Here is a 26,098-nt window from a genome sequence, read left to right on the forward strand (position 1 = left end):
AAGAGGTGGCATGGCCTAATGAACCAAGCATAAGACTGATAGCAAGGACTTCCTGCATTCTAATACCAGCTCCATAACTGAATCCCCCTGTAGTCCTAGTCAATCAAGTAACCTTTCAGTCTTAGTTTCCCTACCTAATAAACTGAGGATACAGTGGGCAAGATTTTTTCAGTAAAGTCTGTGACTATTCATAATCATTCATGAAGACAATGAATACTCATTAAGCCACAAAAAGAATGAGAATGACTCTATAGGTTGGTGGGCAGTCACCTAGGAGGTGTGAGATGCAGGTCCCTGTTCTAATGACTATTTATTTATACAAAGTGGAACAGCTCTTCAACAGGAGAGACTGAGAACACCCCATACCAGTCAGTGGTTAGGGCACTCACCTGAAAGGTGGGAGATTCAAGTTCAAATCCTTTGTCCGTGTCAGGAAAAGCTGAGGAACTGAACCTGGGTCATTCACATCCCACGAGAGGGCATTAATCGCTGGGCTAAAGGTTATTAGGAAGGTCATTGTCCTTCCTCTTCACCCCTAGCATTTTATTAATCTATTCCACCTTCGCTTTTGTCAAAAATGCCCAAAATCAAAAGGAAGACACAGGGGTCATTTTTTGTTTCAACCCAACTCTAATTCATCAGAAAATTTCTATTATTGGTTCAACCCAAAATTATCTTTTTTCAATTTCTGCTGAGCTCTAAGCAGGGATAACAATAAATTTACCTACTTTATAGGGGTGTTGTGATGACTAAATAGTTAATATTTGAAATGTACTATGTACAGTAAATGCTATAAGGCCCTAGACTGCACAGAAAACCATCTGGCAGATGGTTCTGTATTGTCTATTCCAGGCAAGGTCCATGGGGGCCAATGGGAGACAATGTGCATACCCCTGATCCAGCATGTCTCCAGGAACACCCCATATAGGGTATCTCTATGCTGCTATTAAAACCCTGCAGGTGGCCCACGTCAGCTGACTCGGGGTAGGAGGTGCTGTTTAATTGCAGTAGATGTTCAGCCTCAGGCTGAAGCCTGAGCCCTGAGACCATCCCCCCTTGTGGGGTCCTAGAGGCCAGGCTCCAGCCTGAGCCCAAACGTCTACATTCGCAATTAATTTTCACACAGATTACCCTATATTAAGCCCAGAGACTTGTTAAACTAAAGCTTCTCAGTTCTCAGGAGACTACACTGTGTGCCACAGGGAGAGAACAGGAGAGACTAAGGTTGGGATGATCTGGCCCATGGTTTGACCAACATGCATGGATGGGGCCCAATTTGTATTAGACTCATGCTTTAAAATTGTGTTCTGGGGGACAACCTAAATAACAATCCAAAGTTTATGGACTTTGTGGAAACCCCATCACATGTGTCAGAATATATTAACAGTCCCCCAGTGTTTATTAGATTGTTCAGCATGCCTATTATATAATATGCAGCAAGGGAATAAGATATGGCAGGTATATTTTTACTCTGTAGCTGAGATGAATGGAAGTGGAGGCTGTTAGTTCTAACACTTCCAAAATCACAATGTCAGGATGGCCCTCCGCTCATGTTAAAACATACAGAAAATTGAGCAACCAGAGATATTAATGTACTGAAAAGAACAAGTGTGATTGAGTCCCTATCTAGACTTTAAAGTGAATTACAGTCTCTTATGAAATTAGTTTTTGTCAAAAGATTTTATAGAGTGGTGTTTAATTTGTAAACAGTGACATGGTGAAAATCAAGAGACATTCAGGTCTGTACAATTGTTTCATATCATATCAGCTTCATACGTTACAAAACAGATGCGATAGGGTCCAATCAAATCCCATTGCTGAAGTCAGAACTTTTAAAACATGCTAGAAACATAACATAAATAAACATGTGTGAGGCAGGGGAAAATGAATAATACAGATTAAATTTACAGACTTTGTCCCAGATATTGAACTAAGAGCTACAGTTGCTGTGCATGGTATCAAAGCTGTAGAGTCAGGTATTGAAGATGACCAATAACACTGGGTCAAATAAAGGGAACTGTCCTCATTGTTCTTAATCTTATCAGAGATGCAAGATTGTTTATTTTTTACAGCCACTATCAATACTTTTTGCATTAACCATATATCTACACAGAACAAAACACAAAGCTATTTTAAATAGCATTTATGATTCACATTTTCCATTTAAAACTTGTACAGTATTTCCTCACTGAATAAAGACCAGATGAGGACATTCAAGCCAAAAAAAAATCAAATGGTGGTTTGAATCCTGATTTTGATCACTCCTGTAAAGTTCTAGGATGTTGGGAATTAAAAGTTCCACTTCTAATTAGATCTAAATATCCAAGTGATGGGGGTACTTTGGAAGTAAAATGCATTTCATAAACAAGAATCACAAAATTCAAATCCAAGTTTGTGGTAGAATTTCAAATTGCAGACCTCAAAATTTGATGAAGGGGTTGAATTCAGGGCTCTGGATGAGCATATCTCTAGTAAAGAAGATCATTTATACCACCGCCTCTTATCTCTGGTCTACCAACTAATGTGTCAGAGGAAGGAGTTAATTTCTTGCATTACTGAATGTTCTAGTATTTGTCTGATGAAAGAATTAAACATTGCTAAAAGGGACTGAATGTGAGACACATCTAACATCTGAGGCTTACCATCTTTAAGCCACATATTGTATGTGTACTGCAATCATTCAAACATAATTGAACACCTCCATTGCTTTTTATCAAGTCACATAGTTGTCACATAGAACAGCAGCTTTAAATAAATACTGAACAGTCAGTTTGAAAGTTCATTTGTCTGATGGTAGAGATGAAGGAGCTGGTGTGAACCTTTCACTCAAACTTTAAAACCAAAGTTTTAGAAATTTGAGTAACTTTGGGGCATGAGGTTTTATTTCAAATATTTGCTTCTCTACTGAGCCCACCTGGTTTAGTGCTGAGAGTGGAATTTGAGTTAGGGCATGGGGAGGAGAAAAACCATACATATCTCACATGCAGGTACATCCTGATTCTCCTTGTTTCCCCTGTTAATCAAGAATCACTGTTAAAGTCAATGCAGTTACATCAGTGTAAAACAAGTGTTAAGAGACGAACCTGGGCATATAACAACTCCATTATTTTTATTATTGTATATAATGAGATATAGCATGTTGGGGGCAGAGGGGAAGGGAAGAGGTCTGTTTCCATAGCCACAACATCCATTTGCCATCTATCGACATTTTAAAAGGACAAAGAATGGAAAAGTGACAGAGGAATTTCCAGCTGCTTTCCTCACTCGCCTCTCTTCTCCTCCATCTCCCTACTTCTCTTCCCTTTCCAAGGTTCTCTAAATTTTTCCTGTCCACAGGGGAGCAGGGATTTAGCACAAAAAAAAAGGGAGGGGAGGGAGGATTGATCTTTCAAGCTCCCATGGGCAGTCCCACTGACACATGCATGTATCAGGCAAGAAGGATTTGGTCCTGTAGTGATGACTAGGTGATTTAAAATAAAGATTGGGGCCACCAACTCCTATAAGATTGAGTTTTTAAAACCCTTTCGGTTCAGCATGAAGTACCATAATGTGGCATGGGATGCATTCTAACCATCCCTTTCTTGGCAGGGGCAGAAGGCGCAGTATTATGAGAAAGGAGTATATGTGAATGAGACCCCTAATCCAGACTCTGTAGGAGATCATCCAACCGTTTTTTCTGCCTTTTCCTTTTTGGTGTTTCCTGTTCTCTATTTACTATTTTCTTCATGACTCTCACCTGTCTGCTGATTCCTTGAATTTCTTATTCAATACTCTGGGGTTTCCATAGCAGACTATGTTTCCAACAGTCCATGGCAGTTTAACACATGTAATTTATTTCTTCCCCCATCCCCATACAGTACCAGAATTTGTTGTTTTGACCTACATCAGAAGGAAAAGACATTTTTAAATAGGTAGCTCGTATATTCTTTTGTTCTCAGCATTTGTCAACAGAAAAAATGGCAAATAGAACAGATACAATGACTTGGACTCTTCTCCTTCAGCTGATTTATTTCTGAGAGACAAGCTCATTCTCAAGTACTCCTGAACACAGAGAATAACCATTTTATTCTGGACTCAAATAGGTTGTCATTTACATCAAGAGACAAAGGCACACTGCATAGGTTCCAATTGATCTGCAAAATGAGAAAATGCCAGGTGCCCATGGTTAAATTGGTATTGGTTAAATATAGACCAAGAGAAGCCTGTAGCTAATAAATTCTTCCTCAGCAATAGGTCTAACTGCAATTAATGGAGGGTTTCAGGAAATATAGATTATTTATGCAAAGAGAAAACAGCATAAATAAAAAAGGCTTGATATTTCATTTTTCTTTTTTTTCTTTTCAGGGTGGTTGGGGGTTTTAAAGTATTTTTATTGTTATAGGGGACACTAAGGGAGGAGGAATTGTTTTGGCCAAGTTATTCTTTTAGACTTTCCTCAAAAATAGATGTTTTCTTTTTTCTCCAGAGCAGAAGACTATTCAGGAGGTAAAGTGCAATTACAACTACAAATACTAAAGCACACCAAAGGAAATCTGACTGTTCTTAGCACAGAAGACAGCTGTACTGGAAATCTATTAATACCACCAAGGGAAGACAAAAGTTTCCTGTAACCCCATTGTAAATTATTCAACAGTAATAATCCTGTCATCCTAATGACACTTCATATAATTGTGTGCTGGTGGTGAACAAAGCCAGCACTAAAAGTATGGTGTAAGCAATTCAGTTTTAAAACACTTCATTTACTGAAACTGCTTCTTTATGCTTAAATAGATGGTCAGAATTTATCCCTCTAGTTACATTAGTGTAAAATTATAACATTAACTGCACTGAAACTACTCCAGATTTATACCAGCATAAGTAAAATCAGCATCTGGCAAAGAGCATCCTGCTATTCAGTCCGCAAAATCAAAAAGAAGGTGAAATGATTTCTCCTTATCACAACAATTCTCATAACTATACTCCCATGGACCACCAGCATCTACAGATCCCTTGAAGTGGATTTACAGGAACATCCAATGAAAAAGAAAATGCTACAGGGAAGATAGTACACAAGACAGTCTCTTACAAAATGTCCCAAAAGTGAACAGCTGGAGAACCATTGTCACATCTATTGTCCTTGATAGTTCTCTTAAAATTTTGTGTTCTCCACCTGCAGCACTCTGTTGCTAAGAGTCACATACAGGCAAGCCTTGCTCATCCAGAATACACATTACTGGAATTCAGATGTGTTTGCCCAAAATCACAATTCCAATCTTCTGAAATACCAGTTTTCAAAATTTTATAAATCTCCACTAAGCCATTTAGTTTATAGGGGTTTTACCCACCTGTAGTACAATAAAGTCACACAGCACTTTACAAAAGAGTGTAAGACCTACTCTGTGCTGAAGGACTTATGACCTAAGGATCTGATCCTGAAGTCATTGACAAACTCACATTAATTACAGTGGTGTACGAGTGGGCCCTAAAATACACAAGAAAAAAACCCACACACAAAACAAAGGACCTCTGCCTCATTCAGTAAATGCACTGGATTCACAAAAGAGCAAAATTAAGGCAACAATGACAACCATAGATCTGGATTCTTCAGTATTTGAATGCTTGACTTTGCAGCCAAAGTAATTTTCTTTTACTGTATTAAATTACATACAAAAAATTACTAAGGACAGTGTATTAGATCCTGTACAAATAATTTGTGCCCTGAAGATCTTGCAATTTAAGACAGAAAACATACACAGGTAAATCCTGATGAGCCAAATGGATTAGGAGATATATCTGCAACATAGGTAATCTCAACTCTGGCATTTTCTTGCCTAAATTCTTAACCATCAGTCTTAATGCTCTCAACATAGGTTTTCTACAGAATATGTATATCACTTTGGGGTTATGGTTTGGAACCTTGTATTTTGGGGATGAAAAAATGGGTAGTTTTCCTTTAACTATTTGTCACAGAATCTGAATGACTTGTCCAAAACGTGTAAAAGGGTTGCAACATTTTGAGGCTTGTATGCCAGTGAAGTGAAGAGAACATCAACTTGCTCTGTAGGTTTGGCAGGTCACCTGGACTATGTCATACTATAAACTAGCCACGGTACAACCTAGAGTAGGCTGCCATAAGTGAAAAGCCGAAGTGCATCACGCTTTTCACTTCACAGATATGTTCACCAGAAGCCAAAAATGCAGTTATCTCTACTGATTTCTTTTCAGACTAACCTTTTGGCGACAGAAAATATTGTTGCATGGATAGATTTAGCTCTAACTAAGCAAGATCCTTCATGGACCTTCAGCCATTATATCCAAAATTGGCCCTTAAATTTACCCTATTTTATTAGCTTTTTTGAACAGATTAATTTTTTTATTTGAATATAAAAACCAGCCTGAGCTACTACTCCATGATAAGAGACTATTTGACTCACCAGGTTCTTTCAAATTAAAGTGCTGATCTCATCTAGAAGCCCCGACAATTTCTACTGTCTATTCTATTTAGGTTTTTAGACCACCCCTATCATTATGGTGTCTAAGTGTATCCGTCCCCACCCCAGTACAGTTTTCTCTTGCTGCTACAATCCCCTTGACACAGTATTTCCTGAAATCCTCAGTCTGAATTTAAATCTTCAAATAAATTTCCTCTGCTGCTACCAATCTGAGTGTAGAAGTCTGTAAAATTGATCTGGCGCAGTGGTAGAAAAAAGAAAAGAGCTTTTAAAAAACAAAACCTTCTTATGCTATGTATTTAAAAGAGAGGACCGTTTTACATTTTAAATTTAAACTAGTCAGACCCTCTAATGTTAGAAGCATGATGGAACATCCAGAATATTCAGCAGAATGGGGAATTATTTTTTAAAAAACTTTTCATTTCCAATATTTACAGCCAATTAATTCATTGCTATTAAATAGAGCTGGAAAAATGGTTCAAGTAGAAATTCAAATCCACCTGTACCAATCACATTAAAGTCCATCAAATCCAACCCAAACTGCAAATTGAGCTCAGCCCAGGGACAGCAAAAACACTTCCCTCCAGACAGCCATCACTGGAGGCATTAGGAATTGGCCAGCTCCCTTGTTCCACAGCTGGCCATGTTTGCTTTGGTTTACAAACTCTCCACTTGGGTGATATTGACAAAAAAATGGTCCTAACATAGAAGGCTTTCAAGATTTTCAATCTTGCTGCTCTTAGCTCAGAAACTGATGGATGAATCAGTGCAACACTGACTGTCTTAAAGATGTAGTAACACAGCCCAGGAGATCTTCCCAAACAAATGGGAGTAAATGCTCCAGAGCACTCTCCTCAGAAAGCAAGCTGAGAGGATAGAAAGCTAGATTTGGGGTTATCTACTTCTAATATGTTTTAAATACAAAAACATGGTTAAAATGCAAAGAGCATATTCTGAAGCAAATGACTTTCACTGTCTGGCTTGACCATGGAATAATTAGTCTTGATGCCATTATATGATGTTGCCTACAGTTTATGACATTGCAACATACCTAATTGCAATATGAAGTATCTTATAGTTAGGTACCAAAAGGTGAGGGCTATCGCCTAAAAATAAACCACATCTCCAATTCTGCATTGGAATTTACACACCCATGGATTTCTGCACCCATGCATTCATCTTTACTTTACTAGATATTTTCTGTATTTTAATAACCTCTCTCAGATGCTAAAATAATCATCTTTGTAGCCACACTATTTCTGTTACAACAAAAAAAAGCTGCCTGACAACATTCTGTCTACCCCCAAACAGATTGTGTCCAATTAGTTATTTTCACTTCCAGATTCTTAATCTGTCTTGAAATTCATAGCCTAGTTGTCCACTCATCATGTTCGTTTGTACCTTCTAATCTGTGGGTTTGTATACAGTATTTTAAAATTGCATTTAAAAGGGAATTGACTTAATTACACTCATTTATTGACTATTCTTCACAACTAAATACATACTAAAACATCTTGTCATTTGTTTCTGCCAATGTGCATTTACTCTGCTCATGTATATGATGATATTTTCCCCCAAATTATGCATCATTCCTTGTTTGTTATACCTTAGAGGGGAAAGTAGTAGCTAGTTTCCTTTTAAAAAAAGAGTTTGCTTTTTTCCTGAGTGTAGATGCAACTATATTCTATGGCAATTGAAGTCAGAAAAAGATAAAAACATGGTTTTAAAGAAATGCTACAAAACATGTTACATTTTAAAAAATTCACTTACCATTATGAAGTCAACACTGAAAACTAAATTTCAGCTATTTACCCTAAATAGAGGAGAAACGTTATCTTCTTTGATAGCTTTTTGAAGCAACTGTTGACCAAATGATGGCATTCAAAATGGCAAACATTACAATAATAGATGGTAAAACAATTGAAATAGGGTAAACTGGTTATACTGTACTATATCCCTCCTTCCATTGCTCTCTGTGACCAACACCCAGAAAGGAGCTCACTGCTAGGAAAGAGATTACATTTGGATTGCAGCCATTTTTTCATTTTATTTTATTTCTCTCCTACCTGCATAAAAATTAAGCAGCTAGAAAATAACTGCCTTCATCAACATTACAATCTCAAAGGACTTGTTCTGATCAGAACAGCTCTCCAAAGCAGTTCTCAACAACCTGATTATTTGGAGTTAGATTTTACCCTTGGGTAGAGGGCAGCATAGGATTCATTCTGTGGCCAGCAGAGAAGGAAGAGTCTCTTTTCTCAGCCTCATAACCTAAGGAATCCATGACACTTCCATGGTCCAGAAATTACAGAAGCATCTGTTTTAATAATTCCTGTTAAAGGCTTGAAAAACCAAAAGGCAGTTTTATTTGTTCATTTTGCTCTCATACAATGAGTGAGCATAGAATAATTGGTACTCAGGCAGCATTCACAACTCTATACTCCTGCCATAATCCCAGAGGAGCCATGTTTCTACCAAAATGATGGGTCCACTGACCCCAACCGCAACTTAGTTCCTTAGAACTGCCTTAAGCGGTGAGTTGGAACAATGTAGTGTCCTTTTGTCTTTGTTATTTAGTAATTAGCACAGTAGGTACTGTTTCATTTAGCCCATTAGCAGTAGGGCAGGTTTGAGAGACAGAGAGTGCTTGCACACAGCAGGACTTACGGCAGAGCCTTGATGTCCTGGCTTCAAGTCATTCCCCTCCTGTTTGGAGGAGGAGGGTATTCCTCTCACTGGCATCCAAGACAGATGCCTTTCCTGTTGGGGTGAAGAGCATAATAATATAAGTGTGCTATTTACAAGTCTTTGAAGAAGTGCATACAAAAAGAAGAGGCAGTCCAGATTGAAGCTATTACTCAGGGGAAATAAAATCGATGAGGGATATGTTGGACTCTTAACACAGACTTTTTCATTCCTGACTCATTCTTCAAGCACTCCTGTCACCAAAGACAGGACACCAAAAGCAAATGCAATTAAGCCGAGAGACAGAGACAAAAAAAAATACATTGGTGCGGTCAGGGACCTCTGCTGTCCAAGGACAGAGACTCTGACTGCAATTCAGTTCCATGGCACTGAGCCCTGTCTCTAGGGCTGGGCACGAGAGGAGCTCTTTAAAGGACCCACTGCTGACAAGGCAGGAAAAAGTGGTACTGTAATTCTCAGTGTAACACCATAGTAAGGAGAGGGTACAGAGATGATTTTCTTCATCAAAAAGAGCTCACAGACCTAAAGGTTCAAAGGGGCATTTATCTCATTCCACCTCAGCACCATCCCTCTGAGCATCAGAGCACTCAGGATGGTCTACCCCAGCACCAATTTGTAGGCAGAGTCAGCATTAATAAAACCGTGCTCTGCCCCAGCAATTTCAGCCTCTGAGGAATCTTCAAATGCCTAGGGAGACACTAGCAGCACCCTCAGAACAAATTATCTCTTCAGAATAATTTTTCAGCACCTAGGCGTTCTTTTATGTCCTCACCAGTCCTCAGGGTCACTCCAGGATCTGAGTCACCAAACCTTCCCCAATTTTGGTGCCAGCCAGATCTCTCTGACAGGAAGAAGGAAGGGTTCCCTGTGATGAAACTTTCTCTAAGTAAGCATGTCAGTAAATTAAGGATGAGAGTCCCACTCAAATCCTTCAGTCTGTTGTAATGGCTCCTGCAGAGGAGGTTTCCTTACCCAAAGACTCAGATTCTTCTTCAGAATCCAAAGTCTTTTGCCAGAAAGGAAATCATATCTTGGAAATAAAAAAAGAGTAGGAAGGGATATGGGCAAGTAGCTCCTGCTAGACATGCAGATGTTAATTCTCACTAGGTTCCTTAATTTCCTCCAAATAGGTCAAATCATAGAATCATAGAGTTGGAAGGGACCTCAGGAGGTCATCTAGTCCAACCCCCAGCTCAAAGCAGGACTAACCTCAGTTAAATAATCCCAACGAGGGTTTTGTCAAGCCGCAGCTTAAAAACCTCTAAAGATGGAGATTCCACTACCTCTCTAGGTAACCCATTCCAGGGCTTCACCACCCTCCTAGTGAAAAACCTTTTCCTAATGTCCAACCTAGACCTCCCCCGCTGCAACTTGAGACCGTTGCTCCTTGTTCTGTCATCTGCCACCACTGAGAACAGCCTAGCTCCATCCTCCTTGGAACCCCCTTTCAGGTAGTTAAAGGCTGCTATCAAATCTCCCCTCATTCTTCTCTTCTGCAGGCTAAACAAGCCTAGTTCCCTCAGCCTCTCCTCATAAGTCTTGTGCTCCAGCCCCCTAATCATTTTTGTTGCCCTTCGCTGGACTCTCTGCAACTTCTCCACATCCTTGTTGTAGTGGGGGGCCCAAAAACTGGATACAATACTCCAAATGCAGCCTCACCAATGCCGAATAGAGGGAAATAATCACTTCCCGTGATTTGCTGGTAATGCTCCTACTAATGCAGCCCAATATTCTATTAGCCTTCTTGGCAACCAGGACACACTGCTGGCTCATATCCAGCTTTTTTTATCCACTGTTACTCCCAGGTCCTTTTCTGCAGAGCTGCTGCCTAGCTCGTCAGTCCCCAGTCTGTAGCTGTGCATCAGATTCTTCCGTCCTAAATGCAGGACTCTGCACTTGTCCTTGTTGAACCTCATCAGATTTCTTTTGGCCTAATCCTCCAGTTTGTTTAGGTCCTTCTGTATCCTATCCCTACGTTCCAGGGTATCTACCACTCCCCCCATCTTAGTGTCATCTGCAAACTTGCTGAGGGTGCAATCTATCCCATCTTCCAGATCATTAATGAAGATGTTGAACAAAATCGGCCCCAGGACTGACCCCTGGGGCACTCCACTTGTGACCGGCTGCCAGCTAGACATGGAGCCATTGATCACTACTCGTTGAGCCCTATGCTCTAGCCAGTTCTCGATCCACTTTATAGTCCATTCTTCCAACCCATACTTTTTTAACTTGCTGATAAGAATACTGTGAGAGATTGTATCAAAATGTCCCCTTCCCATTTGGTCTGCAACCATAGTCACAATAATCACAATTTCAAGGACAACTTATCCCACAGTATAGAAGATCTATTTACAAAAAACCTGTTACAAATTCTCATTAATCTTATCACTCTCCTCGTCAAGTTCAAGAGTGAGAGGAACAATAAATCTCAAGTGATGGAGAAATACCTGTTCATCAGGAGAATCCTTCTGAACCTCCATTTTGTTGTTCTTCCTTGCCTAAGAAAACTAGGTCACCTGTTACAGTGACATCAGCTGATGATTTAAAAACCTTTCAGAATTATTGAAGCACATGGCAAAAACACTGGAAAATCAATTGGAGACAGGTCAGAAAAAGGTGTATAAGTTGTTTGATATTCTGAAATCAACATCCTAAAGCAGAGTTAATTAATGAAGAGATATTGGATCCAGCTAAAGAGGACAACCCTTGCCTCCAATTTAGCTACTTCAAAATGTGCTGATCATAAATATCAAGTACTGTTCAAAGGTTTTGCATATTTTTATATTTAACCAGTACCACTTTTTTGGTTGTTGCTGCTGCCAGTGAGAAATCTAGAGACATAATTTGGGTGAAGTAATATCTTTTATTGAACAATCTTCTGTTCGTGAGAGAGACAAACTTTTGAGTTTACACAGAGCTCTTCTTCAGGTCTGGTAAACTAACTCAAAGGATAGGTCTACATTTAAAATGATGCATCACCATAGCTGCACTGTTGCAACTGCACCACTGTATCACTTTAATATAGAATAAAATAGAAATGAAAAATCTAAAAGGTCAGGGAAATCATCTCTGAAGGAGGAGGTACCCAAGTGACTATCTTTTTGGGAACCAAATCTACTCATCAGCCTCTTTACAGTCAGGATAGTGAATTATCAGGCCATGCTATCTAAATATTATTATCTGCAATGGGATAGACTGTCAGATTTTTAAGAACAAGTTACCCTCAGAGTTTAGAAATAAGTTTAAATAAATCTGTGAAGAAGACCAACCGATTGCTAAAATCTCACTTCAACCTGCATTAAATGCTACTGATTCAGGTTTTCATTCAATAGCTATAGGTATTGAGGATACACTCATCATTGTTATCTGCATCAGGTTTAATGAGAGAAATATGGGCAAATATTATTTGATTTCAAAATCTATTTAGTATTAAGACTTATGAGACTTCACATTCACTGAAAAGTTAGAGATCCATGGTCAGATCATTGGGTTTATATACTCCTATAGTAAGGAGAACACAATTTTGTCCTCAATCTTCATTCTTCAGATAGAGAACAATCAATAGTCCTCTTCTTCATCCTCTCATCACCAGAGATATTCAAAGCAATAAAAGAAAAATAAACCAGTTCCCTGCCCTCTTCGGTAACTACATAGTTGGGTCAGACACAGAGATATTGAATTTGGTATCGAGGATCTTGGACTAGTCTACAGGGTAGAGTAAATAGGTATAGATCCTTATCTTATATCCAGGAGGTTTGGATGGCGATCTCTACGTAACAATGGGTCTCTCAGGTAATCAGGGATGGTTATTCCATTTGATTTCAATCCCTGCTTCCCACCCACCCCCTCTTCCCTGTTCGGGGGCCATTCTCATGACAGTGCCATGTGTCAGTAGATAGATTACTTAATCAAGCTAGAAGCAACAGAGTTAGTGCTTCAGGAGTATATCTGGAAAGATTTCTATTCTCCTTATTTCCTCACACTGAAGAAGTAAAAGGATTTGCACCAAGTTCTAGATCTCAGGAATCTCAAATATATTCAGCACACCGAATTCTATGGTAACTCTCACTTTAATTGTTCCTGATCTAGATCCCAAGGATTGGTTCATTTCCCTCAATTTATAGGACACTTATTTTCATGATGTCTAAGACTGTTCATTATAGTTATGTTTTATTCCTAATTTTAGTCCTTTGTGTTTCTTATTTTATTTTTATGGACCCTTGTGTATCGTTACTTTCGGTAGAATGTTTTTTGCTTTTGCAAAATCAATAAAAAATACAAAATTAAAAACATCTTTTACAAACGGCTCTAAGAATGGAAGGTATTTTTCAAATCTGAAATGATCATCTGATCAAACATGCCTGCATTTTTTGGTTTACTTTCCCAATTTTCAAACCTCGTATTCTTCATCTTTTCCAGAAGCAGACCTAAATACCCCCCTTAAAGATTGCATCACATACCCTAGAGATCAGAATGGCCCCTCTCTAATACATACATATTTACTCAGATAAGACAGGCTGTTCAAAATCATTCTAATCCATTGAGTAAATACACAGTTAAACAATTAAAAAAGGTCTGACCAATCTTCTGGGCTCTTTCCAGTTTTTGGAACATCTGTACAGGGTGGTTTAAAAAAAAGGTTATTAATTCCCACTAGATAGGATTTGTGTTATTTCATAAGCAGAGTAAAAATCCCCAAGCTGCGGCACAGTCTTATTGCATTCTCTACCTGAGCTCCACTCAGAGGTCAGCTGGAGAGCAGAAGCATGGAACCATGTGAGTAAGAGAAATAGACAGGAACAGAGGTTCCCACATAAAAATACAACAGCAGTCAGAGTTTGAAGTCTCCTTGTATATATTCCTTTCTTCCAGTCACAGAAATACTTCAGCTCACTGCAATCCAGTCAGCAGAAGTGAGAGAAAGAGCACCTGTTATTCTCTGCGGTTATTTCTATTTAAAATTTCACCTATAGGCTGGGAGCTGCAGATGCTCAGCTCCTATGAAGTCAATATATTTTTGTGTACTTAAATATGAATTTAGGAGCTTTCAGATACTCAAGCTTGAAAATTCTGTTTGGAGCATTTTGTTTTCTTAAAGATCTTTGCGTTTTTGCATCTTTTTATTGTTTAGGGTTTTTGGGGGGGCAGGGAGTAAGAGTGTTAAACCCAAAACTATTTTTTATTTTCTTCCTAAAAGCGTAAAGTGCTAAGTATTGTAAAAAGTCAAGCATCAGAATGTAATGATAATGCCTTTGGACAACTGCACCTGTAGTATAGTTCCAGGCATCGTTCAGCTTTGATCAGGAAACTAATCAGACCTGAGGGACATGAAAAAGCTAAAGCAACATCTCAGTCCACTCCTGTATAGACTTACACAATAGATGGAAATAATGCAGTAATGCAGAGTACAACATTCAACACATTTTTTTAAGCTAGTTATACCAGCTGCTCCCATTGTTCTCCTTGGTAATATTCTCTGCATTAGCTACACTGTATGAGAAGAAAGAGCATCTGCAATGCCTTTAGCACCTGGCTCTTTCTTAGCTCAAAGAGTGTTCCCTCTTCTAATGATTCCAGTCCACATTGTGCCTGCTTGAATGAAATTTCTTTTCTTTTTAATGCTTCATTTCTTTATACAGTTATGGTCAATTCAGTTTAATCACAAAATTTAGGTTTAAAAACAAAGGTGGCAATGGGTTAAAAACCCAATATAAATGGAAATTTTTACAATAAATTAAATGAAAATAGGATGAATTTAAACAGCCATATGTGGTGCTATGAGCCCAAACACAACAGAAAGCGAACATGTCTGTTAACAAAAGTGAAACCAACCATTCTAGTTTATTTTTCAATTTCATTCAATTTGGATAATATATTTAAATTTCTCAATTTTAATAACATTTGGGTTTTACTAGAAGTAAGCCATATATGAAGTTTTTGAATACACTATTTTGTCTCCATAGTGTCTTGTTAAACTTTTATATAATTATTTAATAGAACCTGGAGGTGTTCCACGCATTTCACAGAAGTCCTAGAAAGATGTAGTTCCTGCTCTAGAGAGCTTTTATTCTAAAGCCTGATGTAACAGGATGGCTTGCCCATGAGCTGGAAAGCCTGGGGCTAAGTCAACTTGATTCCCAAATGACCCCATCTGAGAGGAATCAGGCAATTCACCATAAAGAAGTGATGATAAAGGTGAGAGCCAGGCAGGATGCCCAGAGAAGCTGTGGTGGAAGCTCTACACAGGAAGAGAGTAAAGAAAGCTCTCCAGGCAGGGAGGACTGTGACAGCATGTCTGTGCACTGACTCAGTTTTGAGCCAAAGCCCCACGTCTGTCCACACACAAATCAGTCTGACTTGGATCAGCAAGGACTCATAACCCTGGCCCTAGATCCTGCTAGGAGCTGGGTCAAAGTCCAAGTCCCACTTCTAGGTTTTTATCTGTCTTCCCACCACCACCCCATTATTCCTATATACTAAGTCCACTTGAGGTTTACCATGTACATGGTTCCATACTTTCACAGAAAGTTATGGCTGAAAAATTAAAATAATAAGAAGAGCAAGTAGTCATTTTGTCAAATCACTCTAAGCATGGGATCTCATTACTTATGGTTAAGTCTAGCTGGTCTCATTACAACATCTCAGAAGCTCACAAATCACAGAATACTTTTTCTTTAGGTCCCATAAACCCTCTGACAGAGAGCTTAATCTCGTAGTCCCTACTCTGGAAAATTCAATAGCGTTTTGAAGTCAAAAAGAGTTTTCACTTAATAAGGCTGCAGGAATGGGCATGCAAGTCCTGCTTTATCAAAGGCGTTCTAAATTCTATGCCTCCCTCCTTTGTACTGAATATTTCCTTCTTTCAAAGTTTGTATTGTCTAAAAAAAATTGCACCACATCACCCTTTGGTTCATGTCAAGAAAACAAATTCGTTCTAATACTGATCCTTGTGGAACTGGCTCTCTACCAGTCACATCTGTCCATCTTTCACTGCTACAACTGCTCTCTACTTCAATACCCAATATCTCTACTTATCCAATGGGCAGCTCAACCCCCCAGCATACAGACTAACCACATAGATTTTTCCATATCATGGGCTGCTGTTGGATGCAACGATGGCAATTATGGTGAAGAGGGCATTTTCCATCTGCACTTGGTACTGGAAGTGCAACTTTGTTTCAAATGGGGTTCTCACTATGCTTTTTCTGTGCCTGTCTGTGTACAGGATTAGACTACTGTGATGCCCTCTACTGAGGGTTACAGATTGGGAATCATTCAAAAGCTGAAGTTCCAAAATGTGACAGCCCATCTGTGAAGCTGCACTTTTTTCATTGAGTGCAAGATGCCCTGGGGCATCTGGAATTCAGGTTGGAATTCAAGATATTGATTTTTACCCATAAACTTAACAGCCTAGACTGGTTTGGGTAGCGAGAGACTGCGTCTTTCCTTGTTCCATGCTGTCACAATTGCAGTCAGAAGAAGCAACTGAGCTGCAGCTCCCTCATTACAGCATTCTCCACGAGACCTCAACACTGGAACAGACATCCTCACTAGACGTTATTCACAAGCATAGGGAAAGGAGACAGGATGAAGGTGATTTGTTAATTGCAGTATAATGGAGTTATGGGATGGGAATTAATTATGATGGTGTGGGTGGCATATTGGATTTTAGTAGTTCAGTGTAACTGCTGATTGTGTTTTAGATATTGAAAGGAAATCCCAGAGCACAGCTAGTATCTTTATTTCATGCTATCCTGTTATCCACCTCAGTTCTGCCAATGATGCCAGCTCTTAATGGCCAATAAAACACTGGTGTGCTTTCTACCACTTGTGTGTGGAACAAATTCTCCCTGTCCCAAAATCCATAAAGCCAATACTATTTATCCTCTTTCACATCTTTCCTTAAAAATCACCTCTGCCATGCTGCCTAAGAAACATTGCCTTTTGATAACAGCTAGACAGAATATGAACTATACTGTGCACAATGCTTGTCTATGCAAAAACATGCTCATATTACTGTTACCTCAGCCCTTCTCCTCACCTGTTTGTTTCACCCATTTACTATGCTTTGTCATTAACCAAGATGGTAAATTCTCCATGCAAGGATGACCTTTTTACTACATATTTGTACAGTCCCAGGCATAGTGTGTAGCACTAGTTGAAAAAACTGACTATGCTTTTTTCCCCATTGGAAAATGCTGTTTTGTCAAAACTGAAGTGTTTCACAGAAACATGTGGTTTTGACAAAAAATTTAGTCAGGAAGGTTTCTCCTCAACTTCAGCATGGAATTTGGAGCATGAGACACTCACCCCAGCATAGCTCACCTGGAACCTAGGAGAACCAGGATCAAGTACCTATTTCAAATCGGAGTAGGAAAATAAACCTACGTCTCACATCCCAGGTAAGTGCCTAACCACAAAGTTATTGGCTTTTTTCTTTTTTTCTTTTTTGATTTAAATATATATATATATATATCAAAACATCTTTTCATTCCACATCAAAACTAAAACAGATTTTGAAACCTCAAATTTCACAAAACAGAATTGTTTTTTGGCCTGTTCTAACAGTGGTGCCCCCTTGAGATTACTGCAATACAGGCAAACATCATGTAAGTTTTAAAAATTGACATAAGAGATACACGCTGTACAATATCAGAAATAAAGTAGCATTCATCACCTTATCCTATGATACTTAAAGAGGTTTTTCACTTTTGTAAATCATGCCATTTTAGTATTACTTATTCATCAGTTACTGTAATTTAATGTCTAACTGAGGATTTCCTTTCCTTTCAACTATTTTAAGCAAGTTTAATTTAATTTAGCTTTCCTGGATACTTTCTTTAAATGTATCCTTCAGCCCTACCTTCCAGGAGATTTTAAATGTAGCTCTTAGAAATGGGCCTAAGCAAGAACCATGTCTAAACCCCCTGGACTTCACTGGTTCAGATCAATGAAACACTGATCTGAGCCACTCCTGCTTTTGCAGAACCAAACCCTAGTTGAGGTTTTGCAAAACTACACCAAAATCATTTCTCTCAGCTCATTACCATAACCCACAACTCCCCCCAACTCCTTTTCCTTTTATCAAATACCAGCAGTGAAAAGTGGTTTGATGTAACTCCATGTACCTCTCTCAACCTCAACTACAACTCCATGTACCTCTCTCAACTACAAATTCTCCCCCTGAGAAAATAATCCCATTTCACATTTCTTCTCATATTTTTTTGGAAACATTGAGGCCAAGAAATCTTTTCTTTTTTCTTTTTTTTTTTTGCCATGATTTCTTCTAACAATGAGTCATTTCTGTCATTTCTTGAAGGCTTGTACTAACTACTTGTTCCTTATATACAACTATATGAAAAAAGTGGTCTTCATTTCTTATACCTCCCTTTTTAATCATGCTGGTGGATCAAAGGGAGGGTAGAATTTTGCCCACTTTCTCAGATACAAAATGATCACTATTACTTAGAGGAGGAAATTTTATTTAGAAAAGGAAATTTTCAAAGGCATAAAGGGCAGTTAGGTGTGTGACTCCCATTGACTTTCAAACTTGGACTTTTAAAATACTTACTACACATGGAACATTATATATGAAATATGAAGAGTTAATAGTATGCCAAGCAGAGATAATGAGACATTAGATCTATGGAAATACAAAATGTATACAACTCAACGCTATCTTTTCTTTTCGTAAGGTAGGTTCTGTATGTCAAAAATATTAGACAGACACAGACTCGGATTTTCAAAGGAGTATAAGGGAGGCACATGCCAGGTGTGACCGTTTGGGAATCTGTCTGTACAATTTATGAATATCAGTTGATATAATGGAGTGAAAATGTTACTATGAAAAACTGCTGCATCAGGAATGCTTGTCTGGGTATCCATCATGGATGAGCAATTTTGTGTCATGTCCTCCTAGAACAGGACAAGGGGAGGTACCAAAGATTAACGATGGTCCTTGGTCACAATAGTATGATAAAAGGAGCTGCATCTTTGGAAAGTCAGTTTCATCTTACCCTTCTAGAAGGAGGGGAGAAGGTAAGAGCAGTGGAAAGTAAAAGCAATGGAAATTTTCCAGGAACAGAACAAAAACAGCCAGGAGGTGTTTTAATAAGGAAACAGACAGGAACAGGGGGAGCTGAGCCAGACAGGAACACAAAGCATTGGACTGGAGAGAGAAAGGTCACATAAACTGGGATAGGAGCCTCCATGACAGAAGCCATCCAGCATGTAACTGCCTGTATGAAATAAAAAGACATCCTGCCTGTCTGCCTAGACTCAGATGGCCACCCAAGGACTCCAAAGGGAAGAGTGAGATGAGCTAAGGTAAGGTAGGATTTGTTGTTCTATATTTTATATGATTAAGTAAAAGAGCAATAGTGTGTTAGATTTGTGCAAAGTGTCAGTGTTCTCTATACTTCTCAACTACTGCATGCCTCTGGAGAGAGTTGAATCAGAAGCTTCACTCCTTTCATTAGAGTTCTGGGAAAGGGTATGTTTAAGTACAGGGGTGTTTGAAGGTTTGACATATTATGTGCCCCAAGGGACTAGACAATCGATCAGCAGGCTCCAGGCCACAGAAGAGGGTGCCAGATAGAAGGTCTGTATCCCAAAAGTGTGTCTGGAGCAGTGGTTCCCAACCTTTTCTCTGCCACAGCATACCTCAAGCTCCAGGGACTTCTTCTCCTTACCCACATCCAGCAGCTGCAGGAGGGGAGTGGAAGGGCAGAGGAGCCAACCATTGTTCAGACAGAAGGAGAGGAGGGAAGAGAGGGAGACTGAAGTCTGATTGGTTGCTCCGCCCTGGAGGAGATGCAGCAGTGAGGCAGACAGCCAATCAGAAGGTGGCCTCCCCACCCCCTTATTCTCACATGTACTTTTTTTAAAAATTCCGCAGCACACCTCTTTGAGCCTGATAGTACACCAGTGTGCCGCGGCACACCAGTTGGGAAACGCTGGTCTAGAGACCCCACAATTGTGCAGTGGTTGGACTCCATTTCAGGCTCTTGTATAGGACAGGTCACAGAATTTCACCCAGTGATTCCAGCATCTAGCCAATTAACTTGTGCTTGTATTGGTGCATATCTTTTAGAAAGACATCCAGTCTTGATTTAAAGAATCTGAGTGACATCCCTTACTCAATGGTTAATTAGCCTCATGGTTAAATCTGTCCTGATTTCCAATTTGAACTTTTTGGACTTCCAACTTCTAGCTATTTAATCTTGTTATGTCTTTGTCTGCTAGATTAAAAAGTCCTCTAGTATCAGGTATGTACCTCCCTTTGTAGGTATTTTTAAGTCTTAACCTTCTTTCAAGAAGCTGAAGAGACTGAGCTCCTTAAGCCTCACCATAATGCCTCGTTTCCTGGTGACAAATTATTTCTGTACCTCTGCTCTGAATCCTCTCCAATTTTTCAACATCCTCTTTAGAGTGTTGACACCAGAACTACACATATCACAATAATACTGTCACCAAAGCCATACATAAAGTAGTTGGGGACTGAACTCTTTTGAAAATTTGGCCCCAGTTCTAGGTGCAAAATCTTTTGATGCAAAGATTTGCCGCTCACCTGAATGAATCTTAAAAAGCAGAGTGAAAATGTATGTTTATTCCCTTTCAATAAATAGAAACACTGGATCTCAAGGAAAAGATAAACTGTTTCTGTTGTTGAGTTTTACAGAGTACCTTCCGTTGAAAATTTAGTATTTTAAGAAATAAATTGACCTGTTTGTCCATGAAAACATATAATACTGCACATCATGCACTTCTCTGGAAGCAAGACAAAAATGAAGAACAATTTGACAATGTTGCTCCATATTCTGGAAGTATTATTTCACACAAAGTAATTTACTGAGTGTGCTATAAATTATCTCCTGTAATAATTAATGCTTCAGGTTTTATCTGAAAGCAGTTTTAAACCTTTCTTTACATACGAATGGTCAGCACATGATATGAAGAATAAAAATGGCATTTAAATAATTCATCATAAATTCAATCTTTTACTACATATAAATTAAAGTTCTTTCACAGCATATTAGCCTGGGGGCATACAATGAAAAATCAAACAAGTAACTTAACATCTACATTAGAGCGGTGTGAGTTTTTGCATGTTTTAAAGTTCTGTTGTCAGCCGTCATGTTACAGTATTATTGGAGACATCAGAACAGAAAAAAAACTTTCTTTGAATTTGAGCCAACAGTGCTACAGGCATGCTAAAGGCATTACTTACATTAAGACCATCAACTGCAGCAATAATCTTTCAATCTGACAAATACTAGGTACAATTGAATTTGATACATAATATGCATTTGTATATGCATGTGACAAAATGGTCTTGCATTATTACTGGCCAGTTAATGATTGGTAGGAACAGGGTCCCATAAAAGAGAAAGGATGAATGCTCACAAAAACTACCTGAAACATGCACACTTATTCCACACTTAGCACAGTATTTGGGAGACCCTTCCTTCTCTTCAGGCTACACTGTAGGAAGAATGATGAACCTGGACAGCCTCCCACAGTCTCAAACCCAAATGCCTCCTGCTGCAAGAAGCAACCTCATCCTCCCTCATTGAAATGATCAAACAAGTTAGATTGTCTGGCCAGATCCGTGTCAGAGAAGAAAGTGGCAAACATACCGACTCTCTTTACAAAGCTCAGCCCTATTTGCAAAATTGGAGATTCTGAAAGCACCGAGGGAAGGCTGAGGTACCCCATGCCAAAAGTTTTGTCTTTCTTGTTTACTGAAAGCCAAAGAGGAATTCCTACGTCCACTGATGAAGGAGATAATTAAGGACTCTTTACACCCTGAAGTGGAAGACATTCTGACTAATTCTAAAGAAAGTGTCACTTAAAAGTGACCTTAGAACCTTTATCTTTTATCTACCCTTGTGACTGCAATATTAGTAGTTTGATCAATGCTTTAAAAAATCAAGGTCATAATGACATTATGAATGTCCTCTTAAAACAAGTTGTTTTTAGAACCTGTTCTAAAAACTTCAAAAATATCATTGTTTCCAGTTCTCTACTGCAATTTCAGATCTTCTCTAGTTTTCTCACTCCTAAGAAGAAAATAAGGACAGAAACAGACAAAAAAAATAGCTCATTTAAAAGAAATATTCATCACTTTGACTCTGAAAAGTTCTTCTATGTTATTGTACCACATGAAAATTAATTTTCATATTGTAGAGTACTTCTGGTTCATCCCCCCAAAAGATGGTAGTGAATCAGCATCTTACCAACAGGAAAAGGTGTGTTGTTTTACACTACTGAGAGTGAGACTGTTAGCAGTCAGAAGTGGCCTAAACTGGAAAATCAGATTCAACCATCACTTAAATGGAAAGAAGTTTAGATTCTGATTGGGTCTGGGTCTTTTGTGGTTTGGTCTGATTTCTAGTGGCAACCTCTTCAAAAATATACTGTTCTGTTTTCCAGGCAAAAAGTAAACAAAGCGTATTCTGTAGGTAGGAGATTAGGCAGCTCTCACTCTGCAAGTTCTCCTGTAAATCCTACCAAGACTTACATTATATTGGCTGATGGAAACAGGTGAAGCAGTAGCATAAACAACAAACAAAACTCAAATGTGTAAATAGGACAACATACACAGACAGACCAAGGAGCAGGGAAAGGATGTAACAAAATTTTGAAATCTTTTATATATTAATTTTAGCCATTGACTAATTTACCTTTATTAAATATGAATTCGTGTTATATGCAAAAGCTTTTATATGCCTGGGTAAAGCAGTACAATGTGCACCCTGTCTCTTTATGCAATGGTCTTCTGCAATTGAAATGAGGAACACATTTTATGACTCATATATCTTTAATAAGAGAAGTAGTTTTGGAGAAGGCAGTTAGATGTAGAGACAAAAGATAGTGGGAAAGGATACTGAAGAGATGCTTGCGGCCCAGACAGGCAGGCAAGGGTGACAAGATAGTCTCAAAATGTTTTGGAAACACAAACTAGAGAGACCAGGGGTTGGGGGAAGTCCCAGGAAATGCAGGAGTAAACCAGGGTCTGTGAACAGGAAAGAAGCAGCGAAACTGAATGCCAACCCAAGGAGAAATGAAGCATGTGACTGAAGTATCCTCACAGTCTGCTAGGGAATGAGGGACTTATTACATTAAATTAAATGGAATTTTGCAAGGCAAAGAGTGAGAATTCAGAATAAAGAGATAATTGCAAATAAAGTGCAGATCTACTCTTCAGAATTGACTGCAGAATTGGCACCATCTCTCTCAGATATGCTCCCTGAGCCCTTACAGATGAGACAGTTACTATGCTCTACATAAATTATGAGATAGCAAACCCATTAGAAGCAGAAACAGACATTACTCACTACTAGAAACAGCACCTTCTAGCTATTGAGTGGCCTTATGTTGAAGGGCACAATATGACTAGAACAGGTCAAAACTCAGCATTTCCATCTCATATGAGATTCTGACATTTAAAAGTTTGTTTTCATTCTAAATTAGAAAAAAAATCAAAATTTTTTGTTTTGGAAAAACTGTTGTCAATTATATGTATTCTCTATTTTTACATTATTTCAAAGTCATTATAGATGGCTCGTACTTAGTACTGAATTAACATCTTTTCTAAATCAGGTGTGTTCTGTTTGTGTTGAAATAGAACAGTTTGACAATAGTACTACTGCCATGTCATAAAATAATGTAAAAAATATAAAAATGAAAAAAACTGAAATTTGAAACAAAATTTCAGAATTCCGAAGTGAAATCTTTCCCAACATACAAAAAGTTTGCTTTGAAATTTTTCTTTCATGGAAAATTGTTAAAATAAATACAATTTTGTGAAAACTTCTGTTTTGTCAAACCAGAAAAACACCATCTATAACCACAGTAAAACTTACCCAGGCAACTTGCTCCTTAATCAATTATCTTATTTAAATACCTACTGTAACAGATTTTCCCTGAAACTAGTAAGTTTGACAACACTGACACCTCGTGGCAACATTAAAAAACATCAGAACTAAAATAAAGCCACTATCCCACTCCTTCAATATACTACAAAACATACAAAGCTCAGAAAAATAAAGATTTTAAAAGGCTGTGAAAATATTAATAAAACTACAGAAGCTATTATGAAAACTAAAGTTTCTAAATCAGTCATGGAAAGGTTACAGAAAATTGCTCTAGATACGTTTTTAACAATTGTCTTTGACCTTGATCCTGCAAACACTTGCACACGATTGACATAAGGCATGTCCATAGTCCAATTTAAATTATATAGGATCTAACCATGAAAACTAATTTTTAAAAATAAATTGGGATTTTGAATTTAAAATGCATTAACTGTTTATGTAGAGCAGTCGTGTACATTAAAATTTGATACTATTAACTTCTGTGGGTGCAGGTCAGAATTTAGATCACCATAATACAAACTTTATTATCCAGTATACAGCACTAATGTTTTCCATATGATACCAAATTATTGTTCTGCCTTAGCAAACAATTGTTTCTTTGCATGGCAGGTGGTATATAAAATGACTTAGTGATGGAATAACTGCAGAAGGCTCCAAGGTGTTCTGTGGAATCCCTGAGTTTTCTGTAGCTTCCCTGTCAGAACCTTATTTTCATAGTGACTTTGCCAAATTACCCTTATGACCCCTTAATCTATATGCAATACTTACTATGTTATAGTGGCACCTTACACTCTTTGATGCCCCTGCTAAAGCCTACCCTCTTCTGTATGTCAGTTTCTGGAAATGGAACAGGTTTATGCTGAAATCCAAAATCGCCTAATCCAAGGTCACTCACATTTAATATAAAACAGAGAACATATAAATTTGTCTTCCTGGCTGATGACTCATATGATCTGCTACCCACAGACAAAAGCATCACTCATCTTTCTCTACCCAGAGATATTGTGCCTCACCAATAAATTTCCATATTCTTACCTGTTGACGTCTGTAGGCCAAATAATCTAGATTTTCCAGATCTTTCCCAAGTTTCTGGTAGGATTTCTGTAGTTCAGATTTACTGGACACATTTCGTAGAGACTCATAGGTTCTTTGAAACTGTGATGGTACAGAAATATTATGTCATCATTCACACAGATATTGTCTTTATAGCTCCATTAATTAGGATTTTTTTTTTAAATATTAACATTATGGGCTCTGTTATATTCTCAAATATGCAAGAATACATTGCTACAACTCTTGAAAAATTTGTGCTTTGAGCACCTGGATATAGGGAAATATGCAGAGTCCTGGATTTGAAGTTTAAAGTTTGGAATTTCTTAAGACACAATTAGAGATTGTCCCTAGCCCCAAAGATCTGATCCTCACCTAAACTATCCCCAAAATCTGGGGTGGTGTTTAGATCCTGGGTTGTAATGTTTTTCCTCCTTTTTAAATTCCCTCAGCACTCTCCCAGAAGACTCTGGGAGAACACTCATCTCTAATATGTAATGGGGTGGTAAGGATGAAAAAACACCTCTTATTCTCTTGTAAGATGGTCCTGATTGAGTCTACTCACACGGAGCAGTTTGCAGGCCTGGATTCTAAGCTACTTGCATAAGGTCACATACTATAAGAAAACTATAGGAGTTGGGGATTGAACCTAGTTCTTGATTTAGTGTGTAAGTATATTAATTACTTCTTTCCTATGCAGATGATTAACAACAGTTGTATATTATAGTAGACATGTATGACACTTCACAGAGAGACTAAAGACACAGACTCTGATTCAAGAACTTACAAAATACTAGAGAGACATACATGGCAGGACTAAGAGAGACAACATTTGGGAGGGAGAAAGGAGGGACTTTACACAAACAATGAGTCTCCTTGCTCCAAGATGTGCACAATCCAGTGTGCTAGCTGCTGTACAAACGAAGGAAAACATGATCTGTGTATGAACAGTTTAGAGTCTAAGACAAAGAGCAGACTAAGGGTGTAGAAGATGGAGGGAAAACATGTTTTAATATATGTTTGCTTTTATTT

The 26,098-nt window shown here is 38.4% G+C and overlaps 1 protein-coding gene across 3 annotated transcripts in view; it reads right to left on the reverse strand.

Moving 5' to 3' along the window:
• CTNNA3 (catenin alpha 3) overlaps positions 1 to 26,098 on the reverse strand; it is an 813,634-nt gene that overhangs the window by 722,187 nt on the left and 65,349 nt on the right. For 2 of the 3 annotated variants that reach the window (XM_067552599.1, XM_067552600.1), the window contains one exon: positions 25,052 to 25,171. In XM_067552599.1, the coding sequence (XP_067408700.1) occupies positions 25,052 to 25,171 (120 nt within the window). Of the gene's footprint in view, positions 1 to 1,776; positions 1,843 to 3,736; positions 3,880 to 25,051; positions 25,172 to 26,098 lie in introns of those variants that run through there. The other variant, XM_067552601.1, reaches the window with a different exon arrangement.

This window comes from Emydura macquarii, unplaced genomic scaffold (assembly GCF_026122565.2).
Source record: "Emydura macquarii macquarii isolate MOO-44397 ecotype Brisbane River unplaced genomic scaffold, CSIRO-AGI_Emac_v2 contig_1390, whole genome shotgun sequence".
Lineage (NCBI taxonomy): Eukaryota > Metazoa > Chordata > Testudines > Chelidae > Emydura > Emydura macquarii.